Raw genomic sequence first — 22,421 nt, 5'->3', positions numbered from 1 at the left:
AGTTTCAAGTCAAACCAACTGAAAAAAAATTAGACACCAATGTTTGTATCTCTCTTTTTTTTTCAATAATATTCTTTTTAGAAATCAAATCTTGCAACCTTTTTAAATGAAAAAAGATATTAAATATTGATGTACTTTTTGGTCGTTTCGTGCAAAACAAAAATAAAAAATATGTCTAAATTGTTTTTTTATTAAAGTAGTTTTTTCATATTGACAATTTTTGTACCTTGCCTAATTTTCTCTCAAAGTTAACATTATTTTGAGAATTTGAATTTTTAAATCCGATTCTCATATAATAATAATATATTCGTTCTCGGAGTGTCAAAACCCAAAAATACAGCATGAAACTTTTTCGTTTTCTAAACTATCTCAAATAGTTTTTTGTTTACAGGTTAAATAGCTACAAGAATACTTAGACCAAATCATTGTAATAAAGAAAGCTGTGCTCTTTAATATTTAAATCGCATATATTCTACTGCTACTTTGTCTAAAGTAATCTCACATCTAATTTTTATTATGCTCGATATCTCTTTTTTGTTCTTTTTACCATAGTTTATTTAAATCAATCTGTTTCAGAATAAGTGGAACGTCTCCAGTTTTGAGAAGCAAAGTCGAATTTGTTTTTTTTTCCAGATCATTTTATAACTTTTTGCTCCACACAATTTATCATGTGGTGAGGTTTGGTTAATCGGATTTTGTGCTCTGATCTGCTTTTGATGAATTTGAAAGCAGAGGATTTCAAATACTATATTCAACCTTTGTTTCTCTATTGCGTAACCCGTTTCCTTTATCCATAATAGAACACGTAATTAGCCATGAAATGAGGCAGTTACCCTAAATTGCATATTTTTTGTTTTTTTTCTTCACTTGAAATGTATTCCGGGATTTTTTTTGTCCAGTATACATAGGTGAACTTCTATAAAATTTGATGACTTTCACTTGCTTTGGCTGCTTGTTCATAAAACTATCTAAATTCTTTTTGACATCTACGGATTATTTCTTTCATTCATTTTTCCAAAAAGATTACGGGCTTTTTCATAAAAAACTGTTGAAAAGTTGAGACAATTATGTCCCTGTTGATAATGTGAGCCACATAATTGAAAACATTATGATTGTTAATAAAAGTATTGGTTCAGTTTTCAGTATTTTCCATATCTAAAGCAAACGTTCTACGGCTACGAATAGCTTGCAATGTAAAGGGTGTCATTGAATACGCGTGACACGAAGCAGCTAAATTTATTCATATTATGAATTCATGTTATTTTTTTAGTTTGGTTTGTATTGTCTAGATAAAACATGAAAACCTTACTGCTTTTTTTAAAAATACTAAAACTTCTACAGCCACATTTATAAATCTTTTCTGCTTAAACGTTCCTGCTGAGAAAATTTGCGAGTATGAAAAGCAGTTATATTTGAATTAGAAGTCATCAACAAGACTTTAGGGTAGTTAAAAAAGTCTTTGTTTTCTCAAAGTACTGTAGAAAGTGTTATAATTAATAATGCAAAAGAATTCAAACTTGAGGTGGTTGTGCTCAGTTACAGCACGTCTTAGGAAACTCTTCTGATTAAGCATTTCGTGATTGAAGCTTACTAATATAATTTTGGTCCTCTGAGAAATTATTTTTTCCCGTTGTTTATGTTTCAAATTTCAGATAAACTTTAGTTACTTTTTTAAAACAGCTTGATACGCACAATGTTTGGAGTTAAAAGAAACGTTTCGAAGTATTAATTTCAATATGTTTGTTTGCTGGAGGTTTTGCTTTCATATGCAATTGTGGGAACTTTCTTCGTCACGCACAGAACAAGTGAGCCTCCTTGTTCCGGCCAAAAGACATATACAAAAGTCTGTCTAAACTTTCAAAAACATTTTTTTAGTTGTTTGGTGATCTTCTTTGTTTGGTGATCATGGCAAACCATTTCTTTTAGTGCAAAAATATGAGGAAAAGTGGAAAAACTATTGTACGAAAAACTAGAAATTGACAACTATTTGGATTTTCTGTTAAATCATAAAGAAGTTTCAAAATTTAATAACTGGGCTGATGACATCTAATAGTATTTATTTGCATTAAAAATTTATATAATTTTTTTAGTGTGTTATCAGAAAAAACTGTTACCAATATCAGTTAAAATTGGCTACAATATGAATTAAAGAAATATGACTTCAGATGAATTAAAGAAATTTTTTCATAGTGAAAACCATTCACTGATCAGACTATTTGGACCGCAATTGAGCCTGATCAGAGGTAATTTCGAGCGCACAATAGTCTGATCAGAAGTGATTTTGAGTGCACAATCGTCTGCACTATAGTCTGGGTTTGGTCTGGGCCGTGGTCGCACAATCGTTTTGACAATAGTCTGATTTCGGTCTGATCAGAGGTCATTTCCCTCTGGAAATGTCTGAGCAGAGACAGTTTCGAGCGCACTTTATTCTGATCAGAGCATACTTTGGTCTGGAACGGTCTGATCAGAGGTCCCTTCCTGATGGCACATCAACCTGGGAAAGGTCTATCATAAAGGCCTATCATAAAGGTCGCGTACTAATTATCTTGGATCTTTTCAACAATTGCCCCCCCCCCCTTTTGCAAAAGGGGGGGCTATTCTTGAATAGAATTTAAGCGAGCTATTTATTAACCAATCAGAGACGACTAATAACTTTCCACGCATGCACATACTATTAAATTGAATAGAATAAAATACACCGTGGTATAGCAATTAGCCGAACCGGAATACAAAGCGAAAAGAATTTCCGACTGGCGGGTTGGTGGGGGCGCTTCGCCGCGATAACCGACCCGCGATTTCCGGATTACATCCCACAGCGCATGAGAGGCATGGCCATGAACAGCGGTCCGCAATTGCGCTTAAACTAATATTCGGCTATCTCAACTGTAGGCCAAGTAATTATTGTGGTAAAGTATAGCACAAAAGCGGAGGGGATTCTCTAATAGGTACCAAAGGGGGGGGGCAATTGTTGAAAAGATCCATTATCTTTTCAATTCTCGTTTCGATTTTTGTAGCAATACCTATCACACGGAGTTAAAAACTACAGCTTTTCTAAACTGTTGGCTAATCATGAATGATAACAATTATAGCTAAAATAGGGATAGATATTTGTCACTATGTACCAGGGGGGGGGGGGGGGGGGGCGAGATTGATAATTAGATCCCACTTTTCTCCTTTATGAGAGCATTAGCACAAAATGTGACTTTGTGTGTGTGTGTGTATTTAGATGCATGACTGACTATTGCAAGAAGAATGACTCATGCACTTCTTTGAAAGAGTACTTCAACCTTTGCAAGGCATTGGCTGGACCCTCTCTCTACCTGGAATTAGTGACAGACCTCGACATCTGCAGTTAGTATATTATATCAATAGCTTTTTTTGCGAGTTTTTTTGTCTATGGCCAAATTGATTCATTGATGACTGATTGATGACCAATTGACTCATGATGAAAACGGGCCGATGAAAATTCTAAACTATGAAAGAAATGCTGTACAAAGCGGCTGTTTCAAAACACCACCGTGCAATCGTGATAACTTTTTTTTAGTTCAACTGGATTCAATTATAAGACCATAACTGTTTTTCTAATTGTAATGCTCTTTAAATCAACTAAATCGTCCATTGAAACTCAAATTGGAAAAATCTTGCAATGAATTTTAATTCTTCCATGAACTCAATATCTACATTTTTTAAATTAGAAAACTACGAATTGGAAATCAGGGCTTTTTCTGTTTAGAATTTTGATTAATTAGTGTCGACCGTTTGATCGGAATGTCCCAATTCGCTTTCATTTTTGAGGGGAAATTATTTTGCTCTTCTCTCTGATTGGCTGATAAGTCAGTCAGCTTTAAGATTGAATTTCTTACGCGATTATCAATGTAACTTGGGATTATAGATGAACGGGTGCTTAGCCGAATTAGAAAGAAACCGAATTATAAAGAAACCGAAATAGAAAAACCGATTTGCTTGTCGAAAGAAACATGAGAAAAGAAGGCTCCGCTTTCATTCGTATTTTGAACTTTTCTGCTGACCACCCGTTAGGCTAAATCGTCTTCCTCCACAAATGTGAGTGCTTTGGGCTTGCTGCTGTCGATCAACTGTCGTTCGGTTTACTGCACTTGTTTTAAATATTATTTAAGCTGAATATTATTATGACGTCATGTGATTAATGGTGCAATTGCAGAAGTGGAGTGCGAGGAGGGCTTTGAGCCGAAGAACTGTACGGCCGAGACAGCAAACCAGTGTGACAAGAAGTGTGGAGTGATGCCAACTGAGGAGTGGTGTGCGACTCAGGCGTGTGACCAGACCATCTGTGTGTGTAAGGACGGACTGTACAAAGACACCACTCAGGATGGAGACAGGTGTATCAAACAAGAGGACTGTGGCTGCAACCACCCGGACTACGGATACTTGGCGGTAAATACATGCCCACATTGTCCAGCCCAAACAGTTGCAAAAAGTCGCGAACTCAAAAAGCTCAAAAATTGAGGAAATTTGAGATGCTGAAGCTTTTGACTCTTCGCCATTTTGCTCTTTACTTAACCTCAAAAACTTTGTTACTTAAACGTTTTATCCGTCCTTTTGATGACCTTACTCATTTTTTTTAAGTCTGATGGGAAATGTCCTTGGTAAGATCGTGTTATTAATTGCTCTCAGACGAAGTTTGTAGCAATTATGGACAGAATGTCAAAAGTTAGTTACCACCCCTTAGTTTTAAGTTTAAAAAAATCAATTTTTGACGCAGAATTACAATATTATAATCAGATTTCGAAAACAATTTTTACACTTTTGACCCCCTAGGGTAGTTGTTTTGCCTGATCTTTTCAACAATCCCCCTTTGGTACCTAGTACAGAATCCCCCCTTCTGTGCTACACTTAATCACAATAATTACCTGGCCTACAGTTTAGGTAGCCGAATATCAATTTCAGCGCAATTGCGGTCCGATTTAATCATTTGATCGGGAAATCGCGGGTCGGTTATCGCGGCGAAGCGCTTCCACGGACCCGCAAGCCGGAAATATTTTCGCTTTGTATTCCGATTCGGCTAAATAAAATAGCGCGGCGTATTTCATTCTACTCAGTTTAACACAGAATGAGCATTGGTGGGAAGTTATTAGTCGTCTCTGATTGGTTAGTAAACCGCTCGCTTAAATTCTATTCAACAATAGCCCCCTTTTGCCCCTTTTGATCCGTTTTGCCTCATTATGAATTTCTGACAATGCCCAACGGCAACTTACCAGATACCTCAATGTAAAATTGACGAACTGCATCAGAAGGAAAAAAATTGTCACGAAATCACATTTGATACTCAACATTTCTCAGTTTAATGTTTAACGCAAATGCAAATAGTTGCATCAATAATAGTTGAACATACGCGAAAACGTAACACATTTTGATTCACTTTTCTTTTATTATTGAAACTTGGAACAAATTTTGTCAACTTCATATTGGAGTATCACGTAAGTTACCGCTACGTATTATCAGAACTTCTTAAGTAGGCAAGACAGCAAGCATAGGGGGTCAATGGTAAAAATTTGCTTTTCGAAATTTGATCATAAAATTGTGTAATATTGCTTGTACAATTGAATGTTTACTTTAGTTAAAAAGGGGTTGCTAACTTACTTCTGAGGTCAAGTATATTAGCCCTGGGGCCTTTTTAAGTAATTTATCACGTGACCGATGTTTCGTCTTGTCCACTTGACTTTTCGTCCTCAACAATTGACGTTAGTCGGTTACTCTTGATGACTTCGGCAGTATGAGATGGGTATAATTTTATTGGATGGGGATTTCGGGTTTGAATTCTAAATGAGGCAAAAATTTTCTTGGTGCGAACACAATTTTTTGCGTTTTCTTTTTTAAGGCCTCCCCATAGCTTCATTCATTCAGAATAAAGAGAAAAGGAACAAGAAAAAAAATTTGAAATTTCCGAAATCACAACAAATTGTCCTTAATAAAATTGATACAAATTTAATACAGATGTTTTGCAAAAAACTATAATTTTTTTGCAAAAAATATGGAAAAACTGAATGGATTTTGTCCACATTGTCTGAGTTAATTAATTTTGCCAAAATTCTTGATATTTTTCAACTTCAAAGTTTAAAATGTACAGAGGGAACAATTTTAAAGTTTGAGACAGTAAAATGAAGCTTAACCTCAAAACCTTGTTACTTAACGCTAACAGTTCTTCCGTCCTTTTGATGACCTGTTTTTAATCATTTTTTTAAAGCTCTTGAACAATGTCCTTGACAAGATTGTGTTAATAATTGCTCTCAGATGAAGTATGTAGCCAATATACACTGAACGTCGAAAGTAAGTTACCACCCTGAGCTTTACGTAAAAACTCAATTTTTGACACAATGTTACACAATATCATAATAATTTAATATATTATAAAACAATATTTATTATAAAGCAATATAATAAAACAATATTATAAAAATTTATCATTTTTCGAAGACATTTTTTTCATTTTTGATCCCCTAGGCTATTTGTTTTGTCGGATTTTTACACCAGTCCATCTTTGGTAACTAGTAGAAAATCCCCCCCTCTGTGCTGGGCTTTACCACAATAATTAATTACTTGGCCTACAGTTGAGATAGTCGAATATCAGTTTAAGGGCAATTTCGAACCGCTTTTCACAGCCATGCCTCCCATGCGCTGTGGGATTTTATACTGAAACTGTGGGTCGGTTATCGCGATGAAGGAATTCGAGCGACCTCTCAGCAGGAAAACTTTTCCGCTTTTTCCAATTCTGCTCATTAAAATAGCATGGCATAATTTTTTCTACTCCGTTTTACTTGATAAGCGCTAGATAAAAAGTTATGAATCATCTTTGATTGGTTAGTAGATTGCTCGCTTAAAGTTTTTTTCAAGAATAGCTCCCTTTTTACTCCCCTATCGATCCTTTTGCCTAATTATGAAACTCTGATAGTGCCTTACGGTAAGTTACAAGATACCCCTATGTAATGTTGGTGAATTGCATCCAAGTTTCACCAAAAAGTTGTAACGAAATCACATTTTATCCTCAACATTTTCGTGGTTGCATCAATAATAGTTGAACATATGCGAAAACGTATCACAGTTTGATTCACTTTCAAACAAATTTCGCCAAATTCATATTAGAGTATTACGTAAGTTACCACTACGTATTATTTGACTATCACGAATAGGCTAAACCACTAGCATAGGAGAACAATAATGTAAAAACTTTTTCGAAATTTGACTATAAGATTGTGTTATATTGCGTCATTAATTGAATGTCTACTTTCGTTTAAGACGTTTGCTAACTTCTGACGTTCGGTGTATTAGCCCTGGGGCGTTTTATAGTGTTTTTTCGCATTATCGATATTTCGTATCGTCTATTTGAATTTTCGATCTCGAAAAATGACGTTAGTTGGCTACTCTCAATGGTTTCGCCAGTTTGGAAATGGCTATAGTTTTATTGAGTTGGGATTTTGGGTTTGAATTTAATTGAGGCAAAATTTTTCTTGGGTCAAACACATTTTTTTGCCTTTTCCCTCTCCACGTCACCCCACACCTCCATCGATTCAAAATAAGGAGAAATGGAGCAAAAAAATTGTTAAAATTTTGGAAATTATGACGAAACTTTTGTGATAAATGTGAAACAAATTTAATACAGATATTTTGCAAGAAATATATTTTTTTTGTTGGGAATGTATTTTGTGGGAAATAAACTGAAGGGAATGTGTCCACCTTGTCTGAGTTAGTTAATATAGCCATTATTTTTGATAGTTTATAACTTCAAAGTTCAAAATGAAACACAGAGAACTAGTTTGATTTTTGAGACCGTAAGTCGAAGCTTCCAGAAGTTGCGTTAGTAGTTTTTTTTCCTATTTTTTTCTAAATGAACTTATTTCGACACAAATGTGCTCACGTCAAGCCTTGATTCTTGAACTTAATTTAAATTCTATTGTAAAAAAATTCTTTTAGGAAAATTTTTCATTATAGTTCTTTTTTCGAGCCTATCATACTCAAAGTTTTCATCATAATAATGAAGAGGCTCATTGTTTTTTGCTCTCAAACAAAGTTTTTAAGAATGATTTGTGTTTGGAGCGACAAATAATACTAACGCTTGCGAAATTTCAATATGCGCTGTTGATTTGGTCCTAGTTGACGGTCTGGTGTAAACGCTTCGCCGGAATAACCAGCCCGTTGTTTCCGAATTGCATCCCACTGTGAGTGAGAGCCATTGCCAGGAGCGGTGGTTCACAATTGTCCGCAGATTTTTTTCGTGCTTATTTTTAACAGTTCTTGTCATTATGGATGTTTGTGACTATATTATAGACAGAATTGTCAGAATATCGATGATTATCGAGGATTAACAATGACAATGCATGCAGTTTTTGAACACTTGAAGCAAAATTCATTCTGTTCCCTTTGATTTGTCGTCCTGTTGATCCGCCCTTTTTTCACAGCGATCTTTTATTTAAGCGTTTTATCGTCAAACCAATCTGTGAATTCGTTGAGAAATGAATCTGAGAAATGAGCTGAACCTGTAAACTCATAGAGCATTAAATTGATATGCCGTTTGATTGTTGAACCGAAACCGTCGGTATGGCGATACTTCCTGGTGTAAAAGTTTATCTTGTTATCTTTGGACCCCTGCCCTCATTTTTGATCCCTCTCATCCTCTCAAGGTGAGGGTAGCCTCTCTAAGCGTAACTTAGCTGAAATCACAGCCAACCCCAAGCTAGCCATTTGAGAGCATTTCGTCCACCATTACGAGGTTATGCATCTAAATGTGTTTTGTTTTCGAGGCTTGCAGTAGTTGTATTAAATTTATCTATACAGCTCTTCGAAGCTGCAAAACCACAACAAAATAGCCCTTTCGACAATTTAGGAGGACGAAAAAAGTGATGGTTGGCAACATTATAAACCTTCATCGCTTCGCGATTAAAAAAAGAAAACTTCTTATGTAAAAAAATAGGAGTTTGGCACTAAATCAATTGCGCACGGAAAGATTTCATTTGGCGAAATCTTGCTGAACAAAAATCATGAGGTTTGATTTGATTTTGGTGGACTTCGCTCATACTGCAAGAGCTGTTTTTTTTAGACAAATGGCATTGGCACTTGGAAGTTTTTAATTTGTCTTGCAATTATTTCTGCAATTTTCTTCCAAATCTTCAATATTTTAGAACCATGATATCCTAATCAAATTATTTTCTTAGCAGTTTCTGTTGATTCGTCAGTGTATTTCAGTCACCCCCTTCCTGTCTTCATTTTAAACACTTTTTACGCTTTCTACAGAGCTTGTTTCTCTGATTTCCTTAAAATTCATCAGAATTTAATAAAAGTTTTTATTTTTCAGGACGGAGAGTTCTTTTTGGACGAGAACTGCACATCGTATTGCTACTGTGATTCTTCAACCCAGACTTTCAATTGTCCTAAGGATGTCTACTGTGACTTGTCCATTGCGACATGCTCCACTGACAACCCTCTTCAAGAGCATCTCTGCTTTTGCGAGGAAGGATACAGATATGGGAAACATCCCAACGGAACTTGGATATGTGCAGGTAGACTATGCTCTCAAGTTATTTAGAGTCCCATTTCCACGGCGGGTATCCTATAAACTGATTTGACTCACTTTGTGTTCATCTAATAATAGCATTTGTTGTGATCTGGTAATAGTTCGTGAGCTGAAGTAATTTGATGAGAAAAAAAAACAGAAGATAATCTATTCAATAGAGGGTTAAAGTACCAAAAGAATGTTTCAATTCTACGGGTGTGTAAAGAAAATTAATAGTTCTTGACCTAAAGCTCTATTGTATCATTTTGGAACCGTAACTTTCGACTGAGTAGAGTTCTATATTTTCATCAATCTTCGCACTCTGTATTACACGCATAAAGCGACAGCAAACCTCATGACTAGCCATTGTGCCATTAACCCGTCCTGTCTGACAATATTAGGATATAGTGATGGGTAACGGCGCATGGTTTGAGCGTTATCGGTATCGGGTATCGGTTGTGTGTTGTTTGCAGACATAGACGAGTGTATGGAGGAAACAGACAACTGCAGACTCAGGGCCAACCAGACATGCACAAATACAATTGGAAGCTACACCTGCAGCTGCAACGAGGTCTCTGCAATTCATTCTTATACTTATTCCTAGTTAAATTCCACTCATATATTTTTATCACAATTTAACTTTTGATTCTCTATTCAACAATGTATTCTGAAACTGAGAACCTACGCCGCTCTGTTGGTATAGATGCCAATTAGAATTTTACTAGAAACTAGACCGGGTTTAGACTGGATGGAGGAACAGCACGACACAAGTGGACGAGAATGGACCAACGACATGTGACGACATTGACGAGTGTGAAGAGAACATCCACGACTGCAACACGAGCAGACCTGACTCCACCTGCAGGAATTACAACGGCAGCTACTTCTGCGAATGCAACGACGGATACAAACTGGTTCCCAGACTAGATAGAAATGGATTCGTTGTTGAGCTGTGCGAAGGTGTGTAGCAGTACCTTATAAAAAAACCTTTAAATTGTAGGATTGCCAGGTGTACATTAAGCTACGTAATGTTCGTATGTTTGTAATGTAATTTACGTAATATGCTATATAAAAATTAACATAAGTGTATGCAACAAATAGATTAGAATCATTTGGGTTTCCGTTTTGATTGATTATAAATAATGATTGATCATAATTTGTTACTCAAAAATTCAAGAGATTGCAAGAGTCAATGTGATCCTTAGAGATTCAGCATTCCTCAATCAAGTCAAGCGCTTAAACAATTTTTCAAACTGGAAGCTCAAGATTACCAAATGTTAAATTTTTAAAATTTGCTCCATCAACTTCATCAGTTTCTTTAGACTTTTTAAATAGAAAATTGGAACTGGTACGTGTACTTCAGTTTTTGAAAAAAAATGATTGATTCATAAGACCAAATTTTCAATTTTTTTTGGAAACTGAACCGAGGTCAAGATCTCTTTAACTCACTTAATCACGATTGAATTTCTTTACTTCTCAGTTTTTTTTGCTTCAAAATGAACAATGTAACAAACCCAAACTACTAAATGTATCATAGATTGTCATGCTGCATTGGACAGCGCATGATACCTGCCATTGATAATATTACGCGACAATACTACGACAAATTAATTTGAAAAAACAATATATATATGGCAGAAATCCAATACCTAATTTCAAAAGCACATGGTAACAAAATCAAAATGCCGCCAGATAAAACTTACACTACAAACAATTACTTGACATCAACAACAAAGCAGATCGGACCGCTTGATAAAAAGAACTATATAACAAATTGACAAAAAGAATAAAAATAGGGCAAATTCATGAAATTTTTTAAAACATATCCAAAGCCAAAATAACGATTAGTTTTTAACTAAAAAACTTGATAGATTTTCTTATATGTCATCAATGGATCTCTCTTTGTTGAGACTAAGCCACGGGACAGGACTACAAAACGAATATATGGCAAAAATCAAATGCCTAATTTTAAAAGCATATCGTAGCAACCAAAATACCGTCAGATAAAAACTACACTAAGAAAGAAATTACTAGACATCAACAACAAAACAAAAGGGACCTGTTGATAAAAGAACTAGATAACCAGTCCACGAAAAAAAGAAAAAAAGGCACACTTAAACAATTCTTCGAATTTTCTAAACCAAATTATTTCGAAAGTCATAATAATGATTAGCTTTTACCTAAAAAAATCTTGATATTTTTTCTTATGGCATCAAGGGATCTGTCCTTGGTGAGACTAAACCACAAGACAGGACTACAGAACAACTACAGATACAAAAACTCAGAAAAAACTAGAATCAATTTGCAAAAACATTAAAGCTATTATCTATCTTTTTATATTTTGTTACTTCGTTTTCTATTTATAGTGAAGAAAAATTGTGTATGTTCTTTTGGGTCTCTTCTGATAAATAATGCGATCCGTTTTTAACGCTAAATTTTTAACGGACAGTAAAAAACTAAACTTTACCACTTAAGAAAACGCTTAGTGTCTAAGATAAAAAAACACTGGCTGTAACTTGAAACAAAGAAAGAGCTTCAATTTTAAAGTGGATGGGATCTCATATTGATGAGACGACGTTTCAAGTTAACAAACAGAAGAACAAATAAGGGAAATTTCAAAAGAATTTTAAAATCTCCGTAAAGCAGACAATATCAAAATCATCAGAGTCTTTAGCTATCAGCTGACCGAATTGAATAGCTTTCTTAAACCATTAAAAGGAAGCTATTGAGACTTGTCATTAATCAGAAAAATCCAACGACTTCATAAAGACAGCATTTTCAGGCAAAACCAAAAATTTAAGAAAAAATGCGAAAAGTTTCAAATTGATAAGAAATAAAATTTTCCGTGGAAGAATTTAGGCATGTTATCTAAGTTCTTTTCTCAACGCCAAGATCTCTCATCATTTTGATAATGTGACTTCAAAAACATCAACCATGATGAACTGATATAGAAAAATCACTCAAATTTAAAAATAAATCGTAGCATCTGAGCCATTAAAACCAATAAATCTAACGGAAATCATTAATTACGTTAGTTTTTATCTCGACTCGAAACCAATGAGATTCCTCTTTAATCGGAATAATTGTTATGACTACGAAATAATAACAAATATGGGCAGAAACCAGGAACTGATTATTCAAAAATTGCAGAAAGAATAGCAGAAGCCATTAAAAGTATATGATTTTTGATGCTAACTTTTTAAATGTTCATTAACGAGTCTCTTGAACGCCAATGGCAACTTCAATATTGTTGTCAGGCAAATTTTTTTTTTGAAAATTGCAAAATTTATATAAAAGCTCAAAATTAAGCCGATTTTTTAAAAAATAATTTGCAGCATGATAGACCTGTCGTTATTTGAAAAACTACAAATAAGTATAAAAATCGATGGGGTTCAAGTTTTTATTCGGTAATTTATTTTCAATGACTCAACGGATAGGTATGCATTCAAATCACTAGGTAAGGTTAGTTAATCTTCTGTAGGAAGCCAATTGCTCTTATAATTATACGATGCTAAGACATATGACTAATAAAAGGCGACAAATGGAGTCAAAACACAATTGGTCATTACAAACTACATCAACACGGTCTCGAAGCTATAAAACCCTGAGCGATTATTTCTTGAGAACAAAATAAGGTTCATTGGGCCCATTTGGTCGTAAATGAGACCTTCAGCTAAGTAACTTTGACTTGAAAGGGCGCTTGTCTCTGAATGGCACGCGACAAACCCACCAGAAAATAGAAGGTCTCTCCAATATAAATCGAACCTGTTAAATTGTAAACTTATAAAACTATCCTTTTTATCGTTGTTCGTCTTTGAGGAAAAATTTTTCCTTATTTCACTTCAAAAAACAATTTAGATTTCAGATATTGCAATAAAAAATCTACCGTTTAACAAAAATGACGCTAAAATTGAACAAAATGACACCCAAATATCAAATGTTCACAAAATGTTTTAACCTCTATAATTCCTCTCAAAAAGGGAAATTTAAAAAAAATGTTTTTTAAATTCTAAACTTGAAGAGCTTTCTAATGATTCCACTACATTTCTTTACGATAAATATATCGATTGGCCTAAATTGATTGAAAAAAAACCATTTGGGTATCCCCACTAAGCGGAGTCAGAACAACAAGGTTGTTTTGAATGGCTGTGAAAAATAAGCTTACATTACGTAGGAATCGTCAAAAAAGACGAACTTCAATAAATTTTGCGTTTTGTGGAGAGGAAACCATTTTGGGCATGTAATTAGCCTAAATATTTTCTGACCGAATATAATTAGTAATTACTTGAGACCAAATTCGGAGACTTAATGGTTCTTGTAAACAATGTATGGGTTATTGCAAAATCACTACACGTCATTTAGTCTAGATTTTGTCTGTGTGTGTGTGTTTTATATATAGCTTTTTATAGTCAGAGTTTTTTGTGTGTTCATTGACTGACAGCCTATGTTAGCTTTGACATTGATGAAAAACTAAGAAATAGTTCGGTTTCTGTGATTTTGATCCCAAATATAGTTATAGATTATAGATGAGTTATAGCTGAGTTATTCGTTACAACGGTTTTAAATTTATTGTCAAAAAGCCACTAAAAAGTTGATTTGTGCGCAGTGTTATAGAATATCATCAAAATTATAAAATGTATAGCCCTTCAAGATTGTTATCTTTTCTTTAGTCTGATCCGCTTTCAGAGACAACGACTGATTTTCAAGAGTTTATTTTGCTGTGTGTTCTTCTATAAGCTTGTATGATTGTTTGATAATAGCTTACAAAGGTGTGGTTTATACCCGCATTTATGATCAAAGCTAAGTGTGGCACGATGAAACTCATGTATGATAATGAATGAAAAGGTCATGAAAAATCAAAGTTAGAGAATGACTTTTACAGCGATTATGAGTATGAACTCGATAAGTTTGAACTAAATAACAAGGGGAAGGATTGGGGGCTAAACGGTTACGGACCGTTTACAAAGATAAATTTGAGAAGATCTTGCGATTTGGTTAATGAGGTGTGTTTAGACGTCGATGAGTGCTCACCTTCTTCAATGGTGGAGACGGAGTGTAAGACAAACACTGGATCCAAATGTCGCAACACCATCGGATCTTACGAGTGCTACTGCCTACCCGGATACAGAAACACCACCTGGAACAGCACAGAGTAAGTGCAATAACCCAGTTTGCGTTGTGTCAAGCTAACAAAGTTGATACGTGAATACAAGTTCATTTCAATATTTTTTAATTACCAGACTTGAACAATTTTTTTGCTTAGCTACATCATTTTGAATCCGAACGGAAACAAACTTGTCTTGATAAAAGGTACAATTCTTGTGAATTTGTTACGGCACGTGGCAATTGAGTTTTTATTACGACCTTGGGAGTTCATTTGACCTTGAACAATACGTCAGAGGAGCATTGATGCAACTGTAGCGTGCCTTGCCGCTGTTCTGGACACAGTAGGTTCCAGTCCTCTAAGCTCTTATTCCCCAGCCGTAAAGGGAGTTAGCTAATGAAAAGGTTGCGTTGATAAATAGGCTGCAACGTCCATTGCGAGCCAAGCAGATAGCAAACTGTAGAAATGATGTTTCCTTTTTAGTTTCAAACGAGTTTAGCTTCATCTACGTGGCGTGCTATTTTTAAGCCTACTCACGTTAAGCCTACTCACGAGATTATCTTCATCTACGTGGCGTGCTATTTTTAAGCCTACTCACGTTAAGGTTCCAGTCTATATGACAAGAGGACCAAAACGACTTAGAGGCACAACGATTGTGTCGTGCCTCTGAAATTATACAGACTGGATCATGGAAGAAAATACAAAAGTCAGCAAAATATTATCATAAATGCATATTGTTTTTTTTAAAAACATTTAGTTGAATTTTTCAGAAAAAATTTTATGAAAGCAGTTTTATTCAACTACTTTCTTCATAAATTTTAGGAAAAAAGCTTACTTAATCTTTTAACAAGGACAAACCAATCCATTGCCTCTCCAGTCATTTGAGGGTAATTTCCTTGACCTTAGACAATTATGTTCACTAGGCAAAATAAGTTTAATTTTTCACAGCATACAAGAAGAGTCGTGGCTTTTCAACTTTTAATTTTTTCAACTGATATCTAAATCTGTTTCTATTTGTAATATACGGCACGCAAGTTCATTTTACAGCTCTTCCAGCAATCTGCTGGTTGTGTTTATGACTTTTACCTTACCTGTTTCCAAGCAAATTTTTTGAATTTTTTCAAATTCAATGTTGCTTTATTGCTTATATTTATTGATTACAGGTCCTAGCGCTCCCTATTGAGATATAGTCAAATCTCTTTGATTTTTTTCTGCTCAAAGAAACTGATTTTTTTAAGTTATATTTAAATTGTTTTCAAAATTGTTCGAAGAATTCTGATCCCACTTACTGTTTTTGTTGTTTTGTTACTAATTCTGATTTATTGCGACTTCTTCCAACTTTCTATTGATGTATTATTTAACCTTTTCAATGATATCAGTTAGTCTCTAACTGTTTTTCTGTTTAAAACTAATATTTTCTTTTCAAATTTGTGATGGACTTTTATGCATTTTATGCATAAAAGTTTTCCATTCTATGCCTTCGTCTAAACTTTGTGTCAGCAATTACAGGTACCTCTGCTTTTTGTTGAAATTTTCGTGAAGCTCCTCTTGGTTTTAATTTTTATCCAACGGTTCTACATTGTGATACTCCCTAAAAATATAGACTAGGGATTTTAGAATTTTGACCGTGTTATTTTTTGTTGTCTATTCTCTTAGTCTCATTTATAAAATGTCACATTGGCACTCAAACGCGGAACTGTTTGAAATTATTTTTTCGCGGAGAGTGTTATTTTTTAAGTATTTCCTATGATTGCTTTTATTTACTTGCTTTATTTTTCTCTCTTTGTCACTTGAACGATATGAGAAACTACTTGCGCGGCTTTTGAATGACAGTATGTGCCTTAGGACTTTAGTGTAGTAGGTTCCAGAGTATTAGGTTTGTAGTAGTAGGTGTGTGTATTTTTTTAGTTTTTTTCCAAATTCATGGACAATTTCCTCATCTCCTACTTGCCGTGCTATTTTAAAGCCTACTCACGTTGAGGTTGCAGTCTAAGTGGCAAGATGACCAAAACGAATTAAAGGCACAAAGAGCGTGGCGTGCCTCTGAAATTATACAGACTGGAACATGGAAGAAAATACAAAAGTACGAATCGCAGCAAGATGTTATCATAAACGTAATCATAAAAACCAATCCCTCGCCTCGCCAGTCGTTTGGGGGTATTTTTCCAGACGTTCGACGGTTATGTTCACTTTGCGAAATAAGTTTCATTTTTCACAGCGTAGAAGAAGATTCGTGGCTTTTATTTTGAAAGCTTATAGGCGTTCTTTTTTGTCTTAGATGTGAGAACATTCCTCATTGTACGGAGGATCTAGATGACTGCGATGATGTGAACGGGACATGCAATGAGGATGTCACCCCAGTATCTCTCAACTACGTGTGTGCTTGCAAGGACGGCTTCAAAGACAGATACCCTGCGAACACATTGACTGGCAGAGATTGTATTGGTAATGATCATTTCGTTCTCTTCATGGTATATATATGATCACTCTGGTCTTTTTTCCTACTGCATTTGGAGGGGGAATATATGCTCAACTGTTTTTTATGTCATGTTTGACCGGTCAATATATTTATCTTACAGAGTTGAGAGTGATGTCGTAGGAAAACCAGTCAAGCGTTGAACATTTCCATTCAAGGGTTTTTTGCACTTCGTCGTCTTTTACGATGGACTATCGAGGTTTAAAATTTTTCTCAACAATTCGTTGATTTTCACCCATTTTTCGCCTTTTCGAGAGCCTGCTGAATAACGTTATTGCTTTCGTTTTTCTTGAACGACAAAAATTTGCCGAATCCGTGGTTTTGCCTAATTTTGGCTACTTTTTTGATAATTTTGCCTGTTTCTTTGAAAAACAACACATAATTAGCTATTTTACCTAACACTGCTGATAATTCTCAAGAGCACTGCACTAAAACCTGCTCACTCAAATTTCATAAAGTGTAATGCGGGGCCAGTGAGCCTCAGGAATCCAGAGAAATGATTTAGAACTTCAGATTTAGAACTTTTAGCCTCACTTTGCATCAATATTTGAGGTGGTTTGCCCCATTATGTTCATATTTGTATTAATTAAATGTTCAAAAAAGCTGAAAGGTGTCAACGAATCATTAGTTGGACGGTTTTCTACAAGCCAGTGTATTTCTTTTCGCTGTCTTTTGACAAGCTATTTTTTGTGTTTCTTTATAGGTCAATGAGAAGTCAAATTTGGTAACTTTTTAGAAGGAAAACAAAAACTTGAGTTAACAATTAACTTGGTTACCATGACTATGTTTATCAAAATAGTCCCTTTCATTTTTCCACACATGAAAAGTAAGTTTCTATTCTCCCCACGTTTCTATTCGTCAGGCAAGAATTAAAATTTGTTCAGGCAAGAATTTGGTAATAGGATTTAACCACTCTTGAATACTGAAATGAGTTTAACGAGTTTTTAAACAAATACTTTTTCACCACGTAATGTTTTCTGTTAGTGTTTTATTGTTTTTATGGCTTGGACACTGTTTCCGTAACGTGTTCGAATTTTTCTTTCGAGGGGAAACTAGTGTTTTATTTAGGTTACACTCACGCTAATTTTTTCAAAAAAAATTTTTGAGCTACTTCTCAAGTCTTGCCCGTATAATTTTTGTTTCTCACCTATAAGTCTTTGAAAATTTGATTTGATTTCCTTGCTAATAAAGCCTAAAATATTCTAAAGAATTGTTTTCGCCATAGCTCCTTTTCTTAAATTGATTTTGAAGGAGAGACAATCATTGTAAATGCGTGTGTCTTTTTTAATGCAAATTTGTGCATAATGCGTTTTGTGCATTTCTTCTAGAATAATCTTTGACCTCCCAAGTGACTTTTTCACGCACTTCTTCTTGGTTTTTCAGTGATTTCAATTGCTTTCAGGAAACAAAAGTTCATTTCCAGAAAAATCGATTGTTAGAAAACAGATGACTAGACCCTAATAGCCGAGTGATTAACAACTAAGTCAAGGCGACAGAATCGGACTCAGGAGGTCGGGGTTCGAATCTTTCCGTCGTCTGATGTTTATGCACAAAAAACCTAAATTTATCGAGGCTACAGCTCGTGAATTAAATTGCGCCGCCTGTCAATCGAGAGCACTTTTTCCGACGGTAGTCGGTTTCTTTTAAGATGTCTAACTGTAAGCTGAGCGTAGCTATATTGCACTTTTCCCTTTTTGCTTTTTTTTCGTTGTTTGACGCTGTTTTTTATTTTAATTTCGTTCACATAAAAAGCTGAAAAGGAAAAGTTTTCTGAATGACTTCCTCCTCACAGGCGCGGAGTTTGCGCGAGTGACTTCATTTCACACAGGAATTCATATTTTTAATAAAAGTCCATACTAAAAATTTCTGTGGAGTAAATGTTGACCAGCTTTGTTAAATTTATCACCGAATGTTCTTTTTTGATATTTTGAGGTGAATCGTTTGTTAACTTGTATCTATATCTGTTTCTCTCTCTAAAATACAGTCCATTTTACAAGCACAAAAGTCCTTTTTACAGCTCTTCCGGCTATGTTTTTGACTTTTACATTGCTTGCATTTAAACACTTTTTTGTGATTTTTGATTTTTTTCAGAATCATTGCTGCTTTTTTGCTTCCATTTTTGTTTACAGGTCCTATTGCTCCCTAAAGAGGCATTATCGAATTTGTTTTATTTTTTTCTGCTCATAGAGAGGGATTTTCTTAGATTTAAATTATTTTCAAAATTGTTCAATGAATTTTGATATCACTTACTGATTTTGTTGTTTCGTTATTAATTCTCATTCATGGCAGCTGCTTCTTACTCTCTATTGGTGGATTATATAAACTTTCACAAGACATCAGTTGATCGTTATCTGTATTTAAAGCTAAATATTTTTCAAATTTATAATGAACTTTTGAATTTTCTATTTTTTGTGCCTTTTGTCTAAACTTTGACAGCAAGGACAGGTACCTGTGCTTATAAATTAGGGATGTTTGAATTTTGCCCGTAAAGGTTGTTTTTAGTTATCTATTCTCCTAGTCTCATTTATAAAATGTCTCATTGGCACTCAAACGCCGAATAGTTTGACATGATTTTTTCGCGGAGAGTTTGTGATTTTTTAAATACGTCCTATGATTGCTGTTTTTTATTTGCTTTAGTTTTCTCTCTTTGTCACTTGAACGATTTGAGAAACTATTTGCGCGGCTTTTTAACTTTGAATGGCAGTATATTCCTTAGAGCTTTAGTATATTGTTGCCAGCTGTATTAACTTTGACCCCACTGAATTGAAAACCTTTTAGTATTTGCCAGTTTTCTCTCTTTGTCACTTGAACGATTTGAGAAACTATTTGCGCGGCTTTTTAACTTTGAATGGCAGTATATTCCTTAGAGCTTTAGTATATTGTTGCCAGCTGTATTAACTTTGACCCCACTGAATTGAAAACCTTTTAGTATTTGCCATTTTTCTGTGTTTTGTTGTTATCATCATTTTGTTTCTCATTGTTTTTCAGCAAAATTGAGTTATTATGTATGTCTGAAAACGCTTAGAGCGATTCTTTAAAATTTGTTGAAATTGATATTAATGATAATAACAACACTAACTTTTGAAACGGTTTTTTTAGTTTGTTTCTTTTGTTCATTTCGCATATGTGGGTACATGTTTTGTTGACTATTATAATGAAATCGATTTTTTGACTCGAAGAGGAGTATTGAGCTTCTACATGTTTTTTAGATGAAGTCATAACTTGAAATTTGACTTTTGTTTTCTAACATTGACTTCTGTTCTAGAACGCTGAATTCTGTTTTTGAACATTGTACTTAGTTTTTAGTAAACAGTAATTAAGAACTGATGGTAATAGTCAAGTTTAGAGAATTTCGAGAATTTTTTTTATCTCATATAGGTCCCTCCAACCTATCTAAACTATCCCCTTCCACACCTCCCTCCCAACTAACCCCCCTCCACACCTTACCCCCATACCTTCCCCCACTCCACACTTACCCCCAAACGTAAACCCCTCATCTGCCGTCCCCCCCCCCCCCAACTACATCCCCCCTGAACTACCTACCCACATTTATACCCCAAAATTGATTTTTTTTCACACTGTATATTGCTTTTTATTTCTTTTTTTCCATACTTCTGAAATAGGTGGGGTTAGATAAGAGTTCTTATTGCACGACTCTTACAGACGTTTCTGGTATTCTACTGGCTATGTTTTTTCATTTTTGTAGATATTTTTAAGCATGCAGGACTTACGTCACCTAGTAAAACATTTTCTGTTCTCGCTTTTCGATTCCAAATTGGGAACGCAGAATCCAATCGAAGTTATTAAGCAAAGTCTAATAGCGGTTGTCCTAGCTAGAGGTTTGTGAGGTAATGTTAATCAAAAGGTATGAGTGTTTTAATTTTGATTTGAAAACTGGATATAATTTGAATGCAGAATCTCACTTTTTGCTGTCTGGAAAAATTAGGTGAATACTCATTTTTTTTCTGTTGGACGAACTGTAATAACATGCTTACATTTTTCCATCAAATGTCCTTTTCATTTCAGTTGTGACTCATTGCTTCGAAGTAGAAAATGATAACATCATTCCTTAATTACCATGTTTTGTTTTGAAAGTTTGATTTAAGTAGAAAATTCTCTACCAAATGAATTCTCTACTTAATTCTTTTAGTAGAGAACTAAGCCATGAAATTTAGTGAGTGTGGTTCAAAATATTATGTCCGCACGCACATTATGGACTCCTTTTTTAAATTTTTGTTTATTTTTGTTAGGGGGCTATGCCGTCACTGTAGTTAACTGTTAAGCTATTAGAAGATTGAGTTATCGTATGCAATTGTTTTCTAATAATTTTCAGAAACAATTTTGACTGCAGGATTGCCAAAAATGTTCTTTTTCCGCGCAAACAAACATTTCCACGCATATTTTTTGATCAAGAAAATAAATTGAAAAACTGCTTAAACTGCTCTGAATAAAATGGCATATGATTTTTTGAAAACTCTCCCATATTCATATAGAAAGCAGGATTGTACAAAAGTTTTTTTGAAAAAATCAGAATTCAGCACGGCCATAGTATTTAATTAATGTCTGTGGGATGGTTTCAGACGTGGACGAGTGTACTGAAATTCTGCCCAAAGTGTGTGACAGATGTGCTATGTGTACCAACATGGTGGGTACCTATCAATGTACGTGCAACCCTGGGTTCACCGGAAATGGTAATTCTACCCGGACTCCTGGTGGAACCGGATGCACAAGTAAGTTCCACTCATCATGGTTTCCATACTCCGCCCCTGTTGCATTTTACGGGCTAAACCGAGACCAATTTATTTAAAACTTTTAAAAAAAACCTTATTTTAAGTCTTTGCTCAAAATTTTTTAATGAGACTACGATCAATCATGTGTTCAATATATAATAATTGAAGTGCTCTCTGAATTTTGAAAATTTTTGAATGTTTTAATAAACAACTTGATAAATCGTCTTCTGGTTTAGTGAAGAAATACTCCTGAACACAATTTTTTGAAAACTTTGTAGATATTTATGCATCAGTTACTGACCGAATGGCTTTTTTGACATTCAAGGGCTTTTTTGACATTTCTAAAAGTGAGGTATTGATATAACTTCCCAATCCGGATGTCTATTTTTCTCAAAATTTGTTCACTAAATTCTGATGTTTCAGACATTGACGAGTGCTTTTTGGAGACGCACGAATGTGATGAGCGCGCGACATGTGTGGACAAGACTCCGTGTGTATATGGCTCTGACTTCTACTCCTGCTCCTGTGACCTCGGCTGGAAAGGGGATGGATTCAACTGCACCAGTTAGTACATATTTAAAACTATTA

The 22,421-nt window shown here is 34.7% G+C and overlaps 1 protein-coding gene across 1 annotated transcript in view; it reads left to right on the top strand.

Annotated features, from left to right (window-relative positions):
* LOC142334995 (uncharacterized) overlaps positions 1-22,421 on the top strand; it is a 384,183-nt gene that overhangs the window by 233,120 nt on the left and 128,642 nt on the right. Inside the window, exons 52-60 of the mRNA XM_075383322.1 lie at positions 3,227-3,351; positions 4,181-4,413; positions 9,326-9,530; positions 9,997-10,094; positions 10,267-10,483; positions 14,537-14,675; positions 16,906-17,072; positions 21,684-21,833; positions 22,257-22,397. Of these exons, the coding sequence (XP_075239437.1) occupies positions 3,227-3,351; positions 4,181-4,413; positions 9,326-9,530; positions 9,997-10,094; positions 10,267-10,483; positions 14,537-14,675; positions 16,906-17,072; positions 21,684-21,833; positions 22,257-22,397 (1,475 nt within the window). The remainder of the gene's footprint in view (positions 1-3,226; positions 3,352-4,180; positions 4,414-9,325; positions 9,531-9,996; positions 10,095-10,266; positions 10,484-14,536; positions 14,676-16,905; positions 17,073-21,683; positions 21,834-22,256; positions 22,398-22,421) is intronic.

Source organism: Convolutriloba macropyga, chromosome 2, assembly GCF_964194025.1.
Source record: "Convolutriloba macropyga chromosome 2, txConMacr16.3, whole genome shotgun sequence".
Classification (NCBI taxonomy): domain Eukaryota; kingdom Metazoa; phylum Xenacoelomorpha; order Acoela; family Convolutidae; genus Convolutriloba; species Convolutriloba macropyga.
The sequence above is the reverse complement of the archived record's forward strand: the minus strand, read 5'-3'. Positions and strand labels throughout refer to the sequence as shown.